Consider the following 18,575-nt stretch of genomic DNA (forward strand, 5'->3'; position numbering starts at 1 on the left):
GGGTTAGTGTGTGTTTTGTGTTTAATAAAATGGAAACATATCAGTGCTGTCTTCTTCCCCAGAAGAAGGGAATTACACCCTTTGTTTGGGTTGTAACAAATATTAATTTCAATACCAACCACAAAACCTACCACAAACTTAAAATGTTTAAATACAAACTTTATTCCAATGGGGCAAATAAAGAGAATAGATACACACAACATATCAATGAAACAATATTCTTACATTCATTCTTAAATTCATGAAAGCCTCCAAGTTTCTGTGACATAAGTAATTAATCATAATTACAACATCCTACTTGGGCAATGAAAAGACAATCAAATCAAATTTGCCACATGATTAAATCAATATGGTACATTCTCAGTACTTCTGTTCAAGTTGGTCAAGCCAATAAATACATCAAGCTCTACTGACATCACCTCAGGACAGGTACAGTACAAACTAAAAGGCACTTCTCTGTGGAAACAAAAGCAGCTCCAATCTAACGATTCTACTTAGGATTCTTTGAATCCTAATTGACTTGTTATCTGGCTCTTCATGGCCATCAGGTAAGTAGAGACAGGAAAGAATCAATGACCTAAGGGGAAAAAGATGATGTACGTAAGACATTTCTCGTATAAGAAAATTCAAAGCCAACAATTACAGTGGTGATGATTTATTCATACATGCAGCACTGACCTTTGCCATGTCTCCAGCAGTTCCTGGAACAAATTTCAGTAAAGGTTCCTGATGCCATAATTCCAGTAACTGCTGATTAAAGGCCTGGAAATTTCTGTAACAAAGTTAAATGAATAGTTTAGTTACTGTTATGTATCTATTATAAAGGCTGAGTGACTGAACAAATGATAGGGGTGATTACAGCTTTTTGATTATTAATTAATGATATACATTTTCTTTACTGTGTCCTAAATGTTTTTCTGCTTTGATAATAAAGCCTTGCTTGAATATACACAGTTTGAATCTCTTTAGTATCTTACAGCTCATAAAACACAGCAACACTTACTTATCATGCAACAGAGGTTTAGCTGAGCCACTATATCCACTTGCTCTTAGTTCTTCCCACCAGTTTTTCAAAACTGAATTTATCCACTTTAAACCAACAATAAGGTACCTGTGAAAATCAAAGACAATCTTCAGTTCTTTGCATTTCTGTACAGTGATTATCCTGCAACATACTGTCTGTTCATCTATGTGCATAATGCGTTTCATTCTGTAATAATTCAAATACATTGCAAAAACAAAACACTTCATTACAGCACGGACACTCACTCTTCATATGGAGTGGTGAGGACTTTCTTAACTAAAGGAAAGATGTCAACACAACAGCCAATGGTGATCCTGGGGGAATCCTCATCAATGCTGCAGAGAAAATTTGATTAAAGTAACATTTACTCCACTTGTAGTCAGTGTTACATAGACTTTTGAAAAATTCAAGTCCCTCACCTTTTGCTTATCAGTGGGAGAAAATCAACAAACACCCCAGTGTCTTGGATTCTGTACAGAGAGAGTGAAGTAACAACACTTTTGAAATTCTTGCAAACATCACTGCGTGTCACACATCTGAAACCAAATACACACTACATGTTCGTACCTCAGAAAGTATGTCAACAGCTCTCCAACATTTCTCTGCCACAATGTTAAAGACACTTTCAGTCTCAGATTTCTCCCAAAGAGCACATCAGTCATTATGCTATGATCCCCTGTGAGCTGAAAAACATCATTAGGTTCAGGTTTTATCTGCATATTAGTAACGCAGTAATTCATAAAAAACAACAACACAAGAAACAGAAATATAGTCTGAGCCGTAATAGTATTTCTAACCTCAGCGAGTGTACAGTAGTCATCTTGTTCAGAACCACTTCTACCCGTCTTGTGGATATTACTGACATTTAGTGGGAACTCCCAAGGGTCCATGTCAAATATCTCCTGTTGCATGTCCTGCATGTACTTCATCTCATTCTCCTTGTTTGCAGCTTCATAAGTCCTCCCGGTCCCGAGCTGCTTCCTCCGAGCCACCGTCAGATGATGGGTCTTCCTCTTACATGACACGACCCGCTTCACTCTGCCTGGGTTGTTGCCAGAGCGACTCAGTGCATACCTGGGCAGGGTGAAATGTTCAAACATTCTGTTGAAAACCAAATGACATTATGCACTTGCTGTAATGTAACCACAAAGCATGCATGGCCTACCTCTTTTTGTTGAACTCCTCGTTTTTATCATAATCTGCCTGCATATAAAAAATACATTTTGCATGGTGATAAATAACACAATTATAAGCAGCAAAAGAGGTCCACCATACATAAATACATTTATGTACTATAATGTGTCACCCAGCTCACCTCTTTTGTGTTCCTCCCATGAGGATATGTCACCCTGTACTGGGCTGCATCCTGTGGTAAGGCATGTTCAGTATTTTGGTACTTGTCTTCACTGTTGGAGTCCATTAGACCTAGAGAAAGAGAATACATGTCTCTAAATCTACTATTCAAACCATTCACACAGCATTTTACTATGTCTTTAACAATATGTTAAGCCAGTATATATAAGAAAACAGGCATTATGAGAGAAGCTGTTAAAAAAAATAAAGTTTTTATCATACAGTCTTACGGGTTCTCCAGGCTAAACACATTAAAACGCAATTTCCCACAATACACGTGGGCATTGTTGTTCATCTGTCCAATGACGTAGTCAGGAGCTGCTCCCGGGCCAAACAGCTGAGTCGTGTTGTGAGTGTTTTTAGTTACTAATTTAACATTTAGCTAACTTGTTCGGGTCAAACAGTGTTTGGGCTTTTGGAGAGCCTTAATCATTATCTTTAAACTGTAAGCGTTATTCAGAAACGAAGTAAAAAGGCGTAACGGCGTAAGTGCGCAACGGCACACGTACGTAAAGTGATTTAGTTGTTATTAACAGCGGTAAGAATTAGCCAGCTAAAAGGTAATAATAACAGCTGGTTACCACGGTTTAACGTTATAACCGATGGTCTAGGAAGCAGTCTATAACCTTCACAGCAAATCATAACTGCGTTACAACCTGTTTTATACAGTCTATGGTTACAACACTTGAAACAAACGTGAGACAAATAACGTATCCTAAATGGTGTAACGTTACTCACCTTGTTTTCCTTTCTTATGCAGAGACAATATAGTTAAATCTTCCCTTTGATTATTTTAGGAGACTGCTAACTAAACTAGCTAACATGCAATTTCAACTGATAATACCACCCAGTATCAGAGAATAAAGCACCCTATTCATAATGCAGTTTGTGTGCAGTGTGCACCCTCTAGCGACTATTGAGATATCAATGGGGCAAATTTCAAAAACAAACACTTCCTTAAAGCAGTGGTGTAGACTTGTGGTTTTAAGTCATGCTCCCATTCAGCCGATCTCACTGATAGACTTATTCAACAAGAGAGGCAGCTACCATAACAAATAAATGAGATCAGCTGGTATAGTGTTATTGGCTCTAATGAAATTTGCACATGCTTTTGCCTTCATGAGCCATGACAGTGCCTTTATCCCGATCAGTGAGGCATAACAGCTGTTTGCCTTAGCACTTTATTGGTCTGAGGCAAGCCTTGGCTTGTGCCCTAATCTCTGCTGTACTTTAGCTCACTTTGACAGTAGAACTTCCCTGAATGCACAATGAAAGACAACATCAGCTGCTTTTATTGACACATCATCTCTTTCCGCATTGCTCTTGCTGATTCTGCTGTTTTGGTTCTGCATTTTCAACATATGGGTTGACTGTTTAGAGACCGAGTCTGTCTGTCACAGTCTGTCTGTGTGTGTGTGTGTGTGTGTGTATAGTGCTGCCACAGAGTACTGCGTAAACTGGCACTGAGGTCAGGTAGGATATTTTAAGGCTCTACTGTGTATCATTTCAAAAGAGACACATTGATCAACTTGGTTTTAAATCAATAGACTCAGTGTCATGTGATGTTTGGCACAAAGGCTTTGAAGATCGTGTGATTACAGCGACAAAATAGTTTTATTTTCTGGGTGTGTGTTACCAGGATTTCTGCAGTCCAGTGTTAAAATGGTGCCTGCTCATGCTGCCTATGCCTTGTTAAGCCTTGCACCCCTGTTGGTCCTCGGTGTTCCTCCCATTTGGACCCAGCCTGAGCAGGTGCACCTCTCTTATCCAGGTAAGTGTTTACAATTTAAAATAAATACAAAATACAATTTTCCACTTAGTAATTCAAACCAGCTTCCAGATCATATGGATTGCAGATTTACAGATGTTTTTATACAAATCACTCAATAATATAATGACTGATAGCACTGGTGTATTTATAGTGTAGAACTTTTTGTTACTGTTCCATAGCTCTGCAGCTCAAATTCACTTTCAGTTGTTTTCATGTTAAAAAAATGTCTGTGTGTTTCATGTAATGCAGCTAATTTAATGGCTGAAGGCCTTCACACTTCAACAACAACATGTCCTGTTGAAGTGTCCTGGTGCACTGAAACACTTCCTGTGCACTCTCTGTAAGTCATTTAGGTTAAAGGCACCAGATAATTGCCTCAACTGCCATACATATAGCATGATGTTACCCTCAGTTCACACAGAGTCTGTCCAGCCTAAATATTCTTTCGTTCATTCCTTATGAAGGTGAAATGTGGTAGTCATTAAATGAGTTGATGTCTTGATGAAACTACCTGGCCAGTCATCAGCTCAACTCAGCTTTCCGATGGTTATATCTTGCCAGCAGCAAGATCAAAAGCACCACAGGTGTGCAAAGTCAGCCTTTTCATAAGCATCTCTTGGCTTGTAGAAATGCATCAGTAAGTGAATCCAGTAGTTCTGTCAGATCAGTCTACATCACAATATCAATAAGTGGGCTTTTCTTCACAGGAGTGCCAGGTTCAATGGTAGTGACCTGGACCACCTTCAACAAGACAGAGAGCAAGGTGGAGTATGGCCTTATGGGGGGTCGGCTCTTTGAGATGAGTGCCAAAGGTGACACTACTCTGTTTGTGGACTCAGGAGAGGAGAAGAGGAAGATGTACATCCACAGAGTCACTCTCACAGGTCTCAAACCTGCTGCTGCTTATGGTGGGTGGAGCTTTAATATTACTGACTTTCACTTTGGTTTCTCCATATAAACATGTTAAAGATTTTTTCCTATGTAATTTCAGTCTACCACTGTGGGAGTGATGAGGGCTGGAGCGATGTGTTCTCCTTCATTGCTCTAAATGACAGCACTAGTTTCAGTCCCAGGTTTGCTCTGTACGGTGACCTGGGCAACGAGAACCCTCAGTCTCTGGCTCGACTGCAAAAGGAGACACAGCTTGGCATGTACGATGTCATCCTGCACATAGGTAAGCTCCACACTGATGTTGTCTTAAGGCGGTAGTCATCCACAGATACCTGGCAACAGACTGTATTAACACAAATCAAATCAAGTAAGCTATCCGGATTCCAACAGAGATGTCTTATGAAGAGGTAATATATCATGATGGTAATTACTGTAATCAGCATAATAATACCTATTCGTCATTTGTATGTTTTTCTTTTGAACAATATGAGTTGGATGCCAATCACTTGCTTGCTCATTTCACAGTTGAAAATAAAAATGAATAGGCCTAGGTAGGGAGTAGAATCTAAACAGAATATGGGTCTGTTGTGCCAAAATGTGTTCGCCCAAAAATGGGACTGAATCTCTGGCTCTCTAGATTTTTTCCCCGGTCTCAATTTCATGCCAGGGAATAAAAGTATAACAGTATAATTTTTCTTTTCTTTTTTTGGCTTGTCAAATGAAACACTAAGATAAACACTGTTTTACAGCCACTTTACAAGTTTACAGAGAATATACTTCTTTGATTGCCTCATAAAGTGAGATCAAATTACGTTTGAAGCTAACCGTAGTCCGCTAGTCATTTAATAAAGGTATAGTTTGACATTTGGTGGTAGGATCTAGAGGTGAAGTTGCAGTTTGCAACCATTTGAATACCGCTCACATCACCCTCCCCTTCCAAGCGTGTAGGAGAAACTATGATGGCCGTGAAACTCGCAAAAAACACGAATGACCCTCGACAAACCACAAATTGTTGTTTATACATTTCTTTTTTTGTATGGAATAAAGAAACAAGATATAATGTATTAATTAGTGAGCTTTAGAGGTGCTGGTAGGCAGGTAAGCAAACCAAAACTGCCTGCTGGCTCTAGCTTCATATTATAGTGTACATACATGACAATGGAATCGATCGTCTCATCTAACTCTCTGCAAGACAGCGATTAAACATATTTCCCAAAACTATTCCTTTAAGTGCATTATTCCTATAATAAAGTCTGTGTTTAATGACAAAACGATTAAACTGAGAATTAAATAAAGGCTAACTTCCAAGTAAACATAACTTTTTGGGGAAACAAATTTTGGCACAGTGCACAAAATATATATATATTGTTGTTACCCTGTACTGTGGGAGAGTAAAAATCTAAAAATATTTAAAAGATTCATTCTAATCTGTATTTTTTTTATGTTTTATAGGGGACTTTGCCTACGATATGCATGAGGTATTTTACTCTTTTCAATATTATGAACTCTGATCACACTTCTTGCCCAGTTAAGGTCACTGACAGTAAATTTCTTTCAGCAATAGCGTATATATTCTTAATTCCACTAATTTCACAATGACAGATGAGATAAGCCACTTTACCTTTCTCCACTGCCCCCGTCCCAAGACTCACCACTATTTATTATCAGTGCATGAAAAGGCTGTCAGCTGTGGTTGAGACATGCAGTAGATGATTAGTGTTACTGTGAAATGCCTTAAGCCTGCGGTGAAAGACGAGAGTTAGGGTCATGTCGCCCAAGTATTTCTTGAATAAAATAAGTGCCATTCAAAACCCCAAATCTTAAGTCCCAATAACATATCTTCTCTGAAAACCTCCCAACTGTCATCTGTGATATTTAGTGGACAAAACTTTGTCTTGGATGCTAATATAATTTTTCCTGAATAGAGTTCCTGCATTATTCATGCCTTTTTTTTAAAATATGGAGAAATGCTAAATGCAATCAGCAGACTACTGCAAAAATTAATAATTATAATTCATCCAAGCTGTGTTTTTAGTTGGAATGTGAAAGTACATCCTGCGGCTTCACTGATATTATAAATAGAAAAACAGAGAAAGGGAATTTTGTCCGAAAGGTCATTAATGGCTGTGGCAGGTAAAAGCCATCAGTACAGCCATGAACCGCAGTGTGTTTTTAAAAGCTGTGTGTAGAAAAAAGGAAACAAACGCCTCTGGTTTCAGTGAGGTTTGCTTGATGGCTGATGATACATTCCTGAAGCGGTCTGGAAAATGGACTGACATACTGTACTTCTTAAAATCAATTTTGGCTGAATATCGGTGAATGGAGAAAAATTAAACATTGTTGTCTAACGGGAAAGTCTTTGATGTCATCTTTATCGGCTGAATGACACTGTTCCAGGACAATGCCAGGATTGGAGATGAGTTCATGAGGCAGGTCCAATCCATAGCAGCCTATGTGCCCTACATGACCTGTCCAGGCAACCACGAAGCAACATAGTAAGTGGAATTTCTTCTTGCTCTACTTGACATTTAGTCTTTTTGGATTTATTGATAAATGAACTCAGACAGACATTTGGTGATGAGTTGTTTCTTAACAGTGACAGTGTCAAGAGAAATTCCCAGCCAGTGAACGTGGAGGCTGTCTGACTGTTTTCCTTTTTGGAGGAATATATATAAAAACAGTGGTACATTCTGTATTCCATATTGGTGAGAGAGACTTGCCAGACACTCCATTACAAATTGCATTCAGAACTGGCTACCTGTAAATGTGAAGTATGTGAGTATGTATGGGATTGTGAACCCCCAACAAAACAAGCTTCCTGATCAGCCGCAGTTTGTCCCCTATAAAGAACACACTTTGCTCTGCCGAAAACACTTCACTGTACCATTAAAACAGATGGGAGCTATTTTGGTCTCTAAACGCTGGAGCAGGGCCAGGAACCACCAACATCTAAACAAGGCAACGCTCCCCAAAACAAACATTTATCTGACTGGGAATCATCAGCTCACTATCTGTTTTTCAGTTCCTAGAGAGGGCTCGCGGTGGTGGGAACTGCGTTTTGACTCCTCTTCACTGAATGTGCTGATTACATTTAAGCCTGGAAAAGTTTCTGGACTGAGACACAGGACATTGAGGAGAGAACAACGCAGCAACTGAGTGATTAATCACTATTTTTCAAGCAAAAATCCTCAGCTGGTTCCTGTGTCTCAAAGGAGGATTTGATGCTTTTCTTTGTCTTACATAATAGTAAATTGAATATCTTTCAGTGTTGGACTGTTGGTCAGACAAAACATGCAATTTGAGTTTGAAATCTGGGAAACTGAAAAAAACAAAATAATGAAAAAAGCCCACCCTTTTTTCACTATTTTGTGACATTTTATCTACATAATGTTTAATTGGTTAATTAAGAAAATAATCTGCAGATTAATTGATAATGAAAATAATAATTAATTGCAGCCCTAAATAAATTGTAACAGCCCTCGGTGCTATTGTACATGCAGTGAGTTGTACATTGATAATCTGACATATTCATATTGCGTTTTTGTCCCTTTAGCTTTATTATTATGTCCCCACAATGCTGCCTTGTTTGACGATTTTTAGGGTTCTCTCGCTTTGCGGGTTGGTGTCTGTATATTGTTATTATTTGTCTTATGCCGCTGCTCAAATTGCCGTGAGCTGGAATGAGCTAGAAAAACGAAACCGAGCCCAAGAACTGGAAATGATGTGCATGTGCTTCCTCACACCGTGACTCTGATTGACTTGAAATTTCTCTCACAAGTCCAGCTCACTGTGCTCTACAAAAAGCCTTCTGGACCATTGAAGTCTGTCATGATGGATTTTTTGCAAATTTGCATAATGTGAAAAACAGTAAAATGAATAGAACTTTTTTAATTTTGACTCAATCAACACCAAATCAATCAACCATCAACCAAAAACCAAGGACGGGGCTTAGCACAAAATTGGCCATAACTCATTAACGATTTGTCCTATCATCATAAATCTTGGAAGATATCTTGAGTCCATGTTTAGGAATAGGCGTGCCAAAGCATTATGAGCTCGACCTTTAGGGGGCGCTGTACCTCAAAACCTGGTGGACAGAATTTTACCAAATTTGCCATGCATGCTCCTGGGGCAAGTATTAACCAAAATATAAAGTGCCATATTGATTGGTGCAAGTGAAGCAATCCATATTAAACTCACAGGAGACATCCAGCACTAATGTGCATACCGAGTTTCGTTCAAATCCAATGAAGGGGGGACGAATGGCGAAACTTTGAGTGCGCAATTATTGAATCGCTGCAGGCTTTGTGATGATGGAACAAGTGTCTGATTGGTCTCACTCCTTCTTTCAAAGAGAATTAAGCAAACTGAAGTGACTTCACTTGTTGCTGCCTGCGGCTTTAATTTTGACCGATCCAGCTGTTTCCTTCCGTTGAGCGAAAATACTGCAGGTTTGAACCCACCCATTGCTGCCTGCGGCTATATTTTTGATTAAATCTGAGTCTGTTTGCAGCTTTTGAAAATAATGAATCAGAGTGGTTTGTATGAACAACCTAATACTGAACAAAAATGTACCACTGTGTATGAATGGTAACCTATAATCTGTCTTGCTGATGTAATATGATATAATATGTCTCCTTGTTAGTCAAATGTGTTCAGTCCATTTCGGAGTAAAGTTCTGAGTTCAGTTCAATGTTATTTTGTTGAAGATGATACAAGATTATTAAAGAGGTGTACAAAGTAGAGCAAACCTTCAGCAGCTTCAGATGCTATTAATCCTGAAGATCAGCAGATAATGTATCCCTAAAATCCAAACACATCTGATGGAGTTAGTTGTGTGTTCATGCATTTGAAACATTTAAAGGTGCCTGATCTTGCACCATAATATTTACTTGCCACTGCTATACTGAGACAGTCCTCACCATGTGTAATGTGACCACTGCCTGGTTTTTATTAAGGAGCTGCTAACAGTAGTCTCTTTTTCTTGGCACTGCATCCTGACATAAGAACCTGATATCAAGAACCAGCTCGCTGCATTACATAACCAGGAATCCAGCTCCTCTCTCCATCTCCTATACCTAAATGTGTGTTTTGTTCTGCGGTGTTGTTAAGAATCCAAATATTCCCAGTAGCTGGCCCCTGCTTTTCTCCCTCGCTCTCTGTTGTGCTCTCTCTCACTGTACTTCTCTGTTCCTCTCTATTTCCAACCTCAAAAACCTAATGGGTGAAAGGCAATTGAAACAGGGCTGACCACAAAAGTTTTTAGTCAGCATTCCAGCAGGATGAGAACAGTGGATCCACTGAAGATGCTAAGGCCCCAATCAAGACTGTCTTTGTTCACCAAGCACAATATGGTTCATCAGGCCCTTGGAGGGACAGGGAATTAACCGTCACTGTTTGAGACAATGTCCTGTGATGGCAGCTAGTGACATGCTTCCTGAAGACTACAAGTGGTTCCTTTAATTTCTCTACCGGCCTGGATTAAGCTCATCAGATGATGAAAAGGAAGATTTGATGAGGAGGGAAAGTCTTGTTGGGTCAGTTTAAGAGTCAAGTTGTTCACATTGAATTTGACAGCCACCAGATTTCTATCTCCATCTTATTCTAATGGAAAAGCACAGTACACATGGAAACAAGCATGCTTTGTTTTACAGAGGATGACTCACATGTTACGTTGGGCTCTCATACTGCAGATTAATGAAACAAATATAAGTTTATCATATTTGTACACAATCACTTTTTCCACCCCTGAGCCACAAAAGGAGAGCCTTTAAAACCTGCGGTTGACTTTATTTCTACAGGCTAATCCTTTCCCTCAGAGCGTGCCCGGTTATATCTCTCTGTTTGGATTCCTAGAGAGAATGTGTATTATTTTACTGAATAAAAAATTGATTGTTTATTTCTACTAAGTAGATAGTGCCTGCACAGATCCCTCTGCATGTTTGCTGGTACAATTCCTAGCCACAAGATGGGAGTATGAGCCCATTTTATGACTATTCCTGGTTCAGCGCCATGACAGAGAACTCCAGATTGTAACAGATTTTCACAGGAGCAGATCTCATCTTTAGCTCTCTTTTAGCTTACGTTACTGGTGTGGTTGGATTAGGATATACAATAAATTTCAGTTGATGTATTGTTGTAAATGCTGTTATACTTGTTTCAAGTATTTCCCTAATAATCAGGACTTGAAAATGAAATTAGAAGTTTTAGCTACTTATTGTTAAGGATTATGTTGATTTGAGTAGTATGATAGACACCTAAACAAAGTTTTCAAGATGAACGTAAAGAGAGTGAAATAGTATTCTCCTTCGTGCTGCTAAATGATCACAGTGGACAAACTGGCCTTTACTGCATTATCATCCTGACCCTGGCCATTTAATCCAGAACTTGGTGTCCACAGAAACTCCAGGTCTCATTAGTTTTAGACTTATTCAGCATTAGTAAAAGTCTCTGTGATCCTCCTTTTGTGTCCCTGCTCTTGGTCTTTGACCTCTGACCCCGCTCTTCTCAAGTTACTCCTAACCCTACATTAACCCAGTGAGTGCAGAGATCTGAACTGTCCCACCCTGACCCGGCTACAGTCCAGAATAGTGCCTTTTTTTCCCCCTCCTTATGTAAGATAAGAAAACAATCATTCCCATCACCTCGCTTAGTTAATGCCCCATTGAGAAGATTGGCTCCTGCTTTCATTCTGAAATTAAAAACCGTGAAAAGAGACTGGTGGGTTGGCGTCAGCGAAAGCTTTCCATGAAATACTTTTTCCCTCTTGCATGGTGCACCCATTGTAATATTTCTTAGAGTTGTTTTTTTTTTATTATTTCTTGTATTAAATGGCACGTCTGTGTTTTGTAGTCTGGTGCAAAGTGTCTAAAAATTAGTGGTGGCGATTGTGGCAGCAGTGATAGATAAGTGTAGTGGTGAATTGATCACTGCAAGCATCCTACTATATCTGGATCAACTAGGAACCACCACAACTCAACAAGTACTGAAACAGCTGTGGAAGTGCCTTAAGATATGACTCCTCTAATGGCCGCTGGATCTAAAATTACAGTTTTCTTTAAAGAAGATGTCATGGTTTTAAGAGGGGTATATTTAGAGGCTTGTTTTCTTAATTGACAGGTGTAGTACACTCAGCCATGGTGGCTCCTACTTGCTCACCCCATCTCAGCTCCACCCAGGCGCCCCTACGTTGCCCAAATTTTGATTATCTGGCTCCAGAAACTGACCATGATCCTAAGCTTCAAAATATCCCATCAGAAACTTGTAGGGCGATGTCGCAGAGGCTACGTCCATGTTTTTCTGCAGCCTTTAATTTGGAGAGGCAGCCACTGATAGCCTGGCTACAGCAAAGTGTACGGTTTCTCAGAATGTCTAAAACTAGCTACATATATATATTTTTTAAGCAGTTGTCGTCACCACAGTTTGATGGTCATCTTTATCCGATGATATACCACCCTGACTTTTCTTCCAGGTTGAAATGAAAACTGAAAAGTGACAGAAAACAAAGAATTGCACCAAAACTAGGCAGTTATTTTAAGAATCGCTGGTTCATTATATTTTATAGCAAAGCTGAGAATTCTCATCAGTGTATTGCAGTTTTAGCTTTTTTAGAGCAGAAGTCTGTGTTGTTGATTGCTGTTTCTTAGATATTCAAAGAACGCAGATTGTTTGTTCAGTCCATCTAACTAACTGTTTTTCCTTATCTTGTTTGTTCACAGTAACTTCTCCAACTATAGGAATCGCTTCAGCATGCCAGGCCAGACTGAGAGCCTGTGGTACAGGTGAGGGAGAAGAAAATATGTCGGTCTTATGGAATAAGCCAGTCAGTTGTTGCTTTAGTTAAGGTGGACTTTGTCGTGCTTAAGCATGTGAAAGAACCACAAGCAGTTTTGACAAGACAACTTCCAATCAAAAGTGGATGCCAGCTGCACACACAGAGCTAGGAAAGAGAAATCATTTATTTTCCAACAGGGGCCCCATGTGAACTATCATGTGAAGGTTTACCAAACCTCCTACTGTATTACAGTAAGCATAAATGAGCTGTAAGAGGCAGCTCAGAGGTATTGGCAGCAGGAGAGAGCTCCCTTCTCTTAGTTTAGTTTGCCTCTCCTATCTCAGGGACATGGGGACTACACAAAGGAGCTATACATCTGACTGGGTGACTCACAGCCCGTTACAGACCTCCTTCTCGCAGACAGTAAGATAATACCTTGCTAGACCACAGGCCAGCTGCCCTCTCCTCAGTCCATGGGCCTAGACGCAGACAGGCCTGCTGGCCTAGGGCCCTCCCGTCATGTGCACGGTTAGGAACAAGGGGAGGCCGAGGGGAACACCGGAGAGGCAATCTGAAACCTCACAACTGCTACTGGAAACTGTTCAGTTCATAACATACGGTGCACATGTACAGAACACATGCTTTTCCATTAACCCCGCAAGGATGAACATGTCAACACTCACAGTACAGTAAGGAGTTTATTCACTAAAGTGGATCTGGCACTGCATTCAACAGCAAAATGTCAGAGACAAAACGTTGCCTGGATTTTTGAGTATTTTTCACACTATCTGGAGTTTAAAGTGAGGCCTGTTCTTGCTTACGGGCTGACTTTCAGCATACTTCCTCTACTGGGTCAAGGCTGTGTATCATTTTAACGATGTGTGTCCGCAGCTGGAACCTGGGGTCAGCACACATCATCTCCTTCTCCACTGAGGTTTATTTCTATCTCGAATTTGGCTTGGAGCTCCTCTTCAAGCAGTACGAGTGGCTGAAGAAAGACTTGGAGGTTAATGACCACACACCAGTTACACGTGATGATGATGACTAAGTGCTCTCCTTTGTTCCCACACTTTCTCTCTAACTCTCTCCTCTTTTCCCTTTGAGTTATCTTTCAACGTAGTTCCATTCTCTCTTTTGCCGTTATAAATCTACTGATTTCTCAGACTGTTCCAAATAAAATTGTATTACCTCTGTCTTCCTATCTAAGTTGGGCACACATTTATATTTGCGTGTCCTCACCATTTCCTTTTCCCAACCTAGGAGGCCAACAAGCCAGAGAACCGAGCAGTGCGTCCTTGGATCATGACCATGGGACACAGACCCATGTACTGCTCCGATGACGACCAGGACGACTGTACCATGTTTGACTCTTATGTTTGTAAACCACAGAATACCAACCATTCATTCATACACTTTTTCTAATGTGCACAGTAACCTAAACTACTGATTTCTTCACACTGCCATAGAGTGTATTGGTGTTGAGGTTACTTGTGATCAAGCATCAAACTCATACTGACACTTTTATAAGAAGCATGTACATAGAACAGGAAGTAAAGAGAAGTTTTAAAGTCTGGCTCAGTAAAGGAGGACGGTGCCACTCACACATCTGCTTGTTCTCAAGTGTGGAAATTCCTGTTCTAATAGCTTAGCTGCATTCCTGATGGCAGACATTTTATTAGCAAAGCATAATTATTAGTGTTTTGGTAATACGACTGTGTACCTAGCATAATTTTATTTGATTTGGCCAAGCAATAGAACTTAAATCTTTACCTTAAAACATTTTGTAAATTGCCTACAGAGGATTTCATCACATAAAGGTGTTTGTAGGATTCCTTTTCTGCTGTGTTGCCTGACATTTTAATTGCCCCTGGTAGCAGACGTGTCACGCGTGTTGCAATCTGGCCAGTCCACATCGCTGCCCATAAGCACATTGAGTACGGTATGCTGTCATAATCACTGTAATTTGGACCAAATAGTTTCCATCTAGACTTACTTCTCTCAGCACTTGGCACTGTTTGGAGTGAGGCTGGCATGAGCATGATGGGGCTCTATCAGGTAGTGTTTCAGGTAGCAGGTAGTGTTTCGGACGCTAATGCCAGTTCATGCTGTCATTATTCCTCTCTGTTATATCTCAGGTCCGACTGGGACTGAATGACACCAAACCGCCAGCTCCTGGTCTAGAGGATCTTTTTTACCGCTATGGTATGGTCTCTATTTGACAACCAGCTGTGTGCTGCTAATGGGTGTTTAAGATCACAAATTTGCTCAGACAGACTAATGTCCTCACAGTTGCAGAGAGCAGAGCAATCCAAACATCCTTTATTAAAAAAGCAGGCCTTTTGGTCTGGTTGACATCCCAACAGTCCATTTGCAAATGTTTTTCCTGTATTACGTTTCTCAGACTTTTGTTTGTTGCATGTAATTATTTAACTTGTGGTGGAACTTTGAGAGTTTTGGTTGCTCTGATCTTAAGCTTTTGTTGATTGCAGAGAAATCTCAAAATTAAATGGGAAGAGGATCTGAGAAATATTAGATTACACAGCAAAATGTGTTTAATTGAGCTGTTTGGGCAGTTATTTTTTCTATAGAAGGTTGCTGACTGTCATCAAATATCCTTTACAGGAGTGGATCTGGAGTTGTGGGCACATGAGCACACATATGAGAGGCTTTGGCCTGTCTACGGTGACAAGGTCAGCTCCTGCATTCTTAATTCACCACATTCTTACATCTATATTCTTTGTTTTGGATAAGTGAAAGAAGCTTGTTGTGTTTTTCTCTTTAGGTGTACAATGGGAGCAAAGAGCAGCCTTATGTGAACCCGAAAGCTCCAGTACACATTATCACAGGCTCTGCTGTAAGTGCTTTCACATCACTGCATCACTCTTATTGTTTTTCCACATACATAGATACATAATTTGACAGCAGAATCAACAAAAACAATGTTATGTATTGTACACAGTCCTTTCTGTGCAGCAGTTGGTCTGCCACATGAGTTTAGTACCAGCTGTTCCTCTGGTTAAGTGTTTTCTGATGTGGTGGTGAGCAGAGCAGGGCATGCTTCGTCATTCCAACCACAGAGGGATTAGTCATCGGCATATCAAAATGTGGCCAGTCTCACACCGCGGCACAGCCACAGCTGTAAATGTCACACAGGGCTTTGTGGACAGAGCTCGAGAAAGGCATGCGGCTCATCACAAGCAGATTCAGTTTAATCACTGCTGATTCCTCTGCAGGGCTGCAGAGAGAAGACCGACAGGTTCAATCCAAACCCCAAAGAGTGGAGCGCTTTCCGCAGCACAGACTACGGCTACACCCGCATGCAAGTGGTCAACGCCAGCCACATTTACTTGGAGCAGGTCTCTGATGACCAGGTAAGCACACATGGAAGAACACACACACAAGCACAGCAAAGGTGAAAGGATGCATTTAAAGGTCAAAGAGTATTGCTCAAGTGATAACAAAGACTTTTCTGTGTGTTCCAGTATGGCAAGGTGATTGACAGCATATGGGTGGTGAAAGAAAAGCATGGCTTCTCTGCCTGGTTCTGATGACTGCCATCCTTAAAAAAAAAAACTATCTGCTCAGGAAAAGCACTTTGAACTTTTGCTGCATCAAACCAATTATGCACTGATGATGAAACGTTTTCATTCCTAGTCATTCAACTTTTCAAATGAAGAAGTAGTGAATGTTTTGATTTCAGACATTTTCCACTATGAAATATCCAATAAGAAGACCACTTTATGACAATCATCTACTGCAAATGTACAGTATATAATGTAACTCTAATTTGCTGTGAGGTGCTCTACTAGACAATGTTTTGTAAACAGGGCATCAAAAATTGTTTTATGTTTGAATAAATTGATTTTTTGTGGATCTCTGGATTGTTCCTTCCTCCAAAACCATCACTGTAGTCTAATTATTATTTTTTGTTTAAGACATTCGTCCAGGAGTGTTCTATCATAGAAAAGGTTTCAGAATTGAGAATGACTTCCGGATGGGAGCCGAAACGTCTTGATTCTGAAAACAGTGTCCAGATGACTACGACTGAAACCTTTTCTATGATTTTTTGTTTAACTTTTCATTGACAGGGAGATGTACGTCCCGTCCTCGCTGCCTGAATAATCCATTGACAATAGACATAGACAGCATGAGTCTGGCAGACACCAGGCCTCATTCCATTCAGAGCACATTTTTCATTTCAAAAACCTGGAAATGCACTTACACAGATCAGATCTCCCTTCTATCACTCTGTCAAGATGACATATTCTCCCTCAGCTAATCCTATCAGGATATTGGAACCTCATTTCATTGTCCATCTGTGTGGCCCTCAGGACCTGAGACAAAAACGACACATGGAAGTCTACGCCAACACAAAAGGACTGTTATGTAACTGGATGCTTGTGGCTTGGGTAAATGCAGAGTGGGAGAAAGTGCTTTCCCCAGAGGAGTGTTGCTCACGCCATGACTCTCACCACTATGTTGGTATTAATTCCTTATAACAGCATGCTGCCTCTGATGAATATTGGAAGACAACCAGCGCAGATCTGCATGCGTCTGTGTTTTGCATTGTCAAGCTGTCTGTTAGCGCCAGAGTTTAATCGTGGCTCTGCATAATTCTGTTGAAACGACATAGTCTACATATACAAAATCAATGATTAGTTAACAATACACACGTGTTAACATACACTTTAACATGCATTATTTTACATTTTTATCCAAAGTGCATGCAATACTATATGAGGATATATGTTAATCATTGATGGAAACACTGCAGGGAAAGTGCCATGTTTTACCAGAATGAAGGACCAAAAATGAAGAAGACAAAACATTGCAGCTTACACTTGGTCAAGATGTGTCACAAGAAGTTAGCCATAAGAGAGTACAATTGTAGTCAGGCGTCAGTAGCATGTCTGTAAATCTAACCAAGGATTTATTGAACTTCTCTCTGATGTCGATTCCCTGCCGCGCAGTGGTGTCTGGCAGACGAAGGAGACACAAGCATACAGTGATCACACCTCACACTCACTTGCTCTTGTTGTGCCTTCCCACTGCTAACTGCCACTCACACACAGCCTTATGGTTGTAAAAGTATCTTTGTAGAGAAGGTCCAGCACCACTGAGTTTCTAACCTTTGACCTGCTCGTGCTGTACTCTGTATATTGTTGTGTCCCACTGAGTGAGACACAATGAAGAAGCGGCACTAAGTGCAGACTGCAGGGGGCCTGAGATGAGAGTATGTGCTGCCAGACTGTAGCCTAGATTGAATCATTGCATTTGTTTACAACCACATTTATAGTCCAATAAAAGTTGGTTGTTTTCCAGTTAGTCATCTATAGACAATGTATGATGCAAAAATGGATGGATGGAAAGTTCTTTCCTCAAATAATAGGCACGTCACATTGCATGCACGTTCCTCATCATTTAGTTCATGTGATTTTCTAAAAATCCAGAAAAAAAAACATTGATCGCAATCCAGGAAAAAAAGAGCAAGGAGAAAATAACATGTCACTTCAGATCGCATGCCTGTTGCTGAAATACGATGTGCTTATTAGCGCCTATGATAGAGGAACAGCAGGTTTGTGGTAGTGTGGTTAAGGGCTTTTGTTGACAGAAATTGATTCTTGCCTTTAACGGGGCAACAGATTTTCTTGCACTTCCTCGTCTACTCCATATTACTCAATTTGTTTCCCTCAACCAAGGGCTTTGGCAGGTCAGAAGTCAGTTACTTTGAGAAATTCTTTCACACTTTGAGACATGAAGCA

At 40.2% G+C, this 18,575-nt stretch overlaps 2 protein-coding genes across 6 annotated transcripts; one reads left to right on the forward strand and one right to left on the reverse strand.

The window, feature by feature from the left end:
- Positions 1-138: 138 nt before the first annotated feature.
- On the reverse strand, positions 139-3,252 carry LOC122861696 (KATNB1-like protein 1). 3 transcript variants are annotated; one of them, XM_044166494.1, is made up of 10 exons: positions 3,116-3,252; positions 2,340-2,449; positions 2,190-2,227; positions 1,822-2,098; positions 1,592-1,707; positions 1,444-1,494; positions 1,270-1,359; positions 1,004-1,111; positions 679-772; positions 139-577 (listed from the first exon to the last, which is right to left on the reverse strand). In XM_044166494.1, the coding sequence occupies exons 2-10, from the start codon at positions 2,442-2,444 to the stop codon at positions 545-547; spliced, it is 912 nt and encodes a 303-aa protein (XP_044022429.1). In that variant the 5' UTR covers positions 2,445-2,449; positions 3,116-3,252; the 3' UTR covers positions 139-544. The 3 variants fall into 3 exon arrangements, with proteins under 3 accessions (XP_044022429.1, XP_044022430.1, XP_044022428.1); XM_044166495.1 differs by lacking the exon at positions 2,190-2,227; XM_044166493.1 differs by having other exon boundaries at positions 1,592-2,098.
- acp7 (acid phosphatase 7, tartrate resistant (putative)) lies at positions 2,640-16,686 on the forward strand. Of its 3 annotated transcripts, none has more exons than XM_044166490.1 (14): positions 2,640-2,726; positions 4,017-4,148; positions 4,856-5,056; positions 5,140-5,322; positions 6,492-6,517; positions 7,437-7,534; positions 12,758-12,820; positions 13,705-13,819; positions 14,074-14,187; positions 14,949-15,015; positions 15,436-15,503; positions 15,596-15,667; positions 16,047-16,184; positions 16,296-16,686. In XM_044166490.1, the coding sequence occupies exons 2-14, from the start codon at positions 4,040-4,042 to the stop codon at positions 16,359-16,361; spliced, it is 1,320 nt and encodes a 439-aa protein (XP_044022425.1). In that variant the 5' UTR covers positions 2,640-2,726; positions 4,017-4,039; the 3' UTR covers positions 16,362-16,686. The 3 variants fall into 3 exon arrangements, with proteins under 3 accessions (XP_044022425.1, XP_044022426.1, XP_044022427.1); XM_044166491.1 differs by lacking the exon at positions 2,640-2,726 and adding an exon at positions 3,711-3,850; XM_044166492.1 differs by lacking the exon at positions 2,640-2,726 and having other exon boundaries at positions 4,063-4,148; positions 4,856-4,911; positions 4,988-5,056.
- Positions 16,687-18,575: the final 1,889 nt, after the last annotated feature.

Source organism: Siniperca chuatsi, linkage group LG15 (genome assembly GCF_020085105.1).
Source record: "Siniperca chuatsi isolate FFG_IHB_CAS linkage group LG15, ASM2008510v1, whole genome shotgun sequence".
Taxonomy (NCBI): domain Eukaryota; kingdom Metazoa; phylum Chordata; class Actinopteri; order Centrarchiformes; family Sinipercidae; genus Siniperca; species Siniperca chuatsi.

Coding starts and splice junctions, on each gene's coding strand:
- LOC122861696 (XM_044166493.1), bottom strand. CDS start 2,444: ATGGACTCCAACAGTGAAGACAAGTACCAAAATACTGAACATGCCTTA. Junction 1,495..1,591: donor CTGTTGACATACTTTCTGAG/GTACGAACATGT, acceptor CTCTCTGTACAG/AATCCAAGACACTGGGGTGT. Junction 578..678: donor CTGCTGGAGACATGGCAAAG/GTCAGTGCTGCA, acceptor TTTTCCCCTTAG/GTCATTGATTCTTTCCTGTC.
- acp7 (XM_044166490.1), top strand. CDS start 4,040: ATGGTGCCTGCTCATGCTGCCTATGCCTTGTTAAGCCTTGCACCCCTG. Junction 14,188..14,948: donor GTACCATGTTTGACTCTTAT/GTTTGTAAACCA, acceptor GTTATATCTCAG/GTCCGACTGGGACTGAATGA. Junction 15,504..15,595: donor GGCCTGTCTACGGTGACAAG/GTCAGCTCCTGC, acceptor TTTTCTCTTTAG/GTGTACAATGGGAGCAAAGA.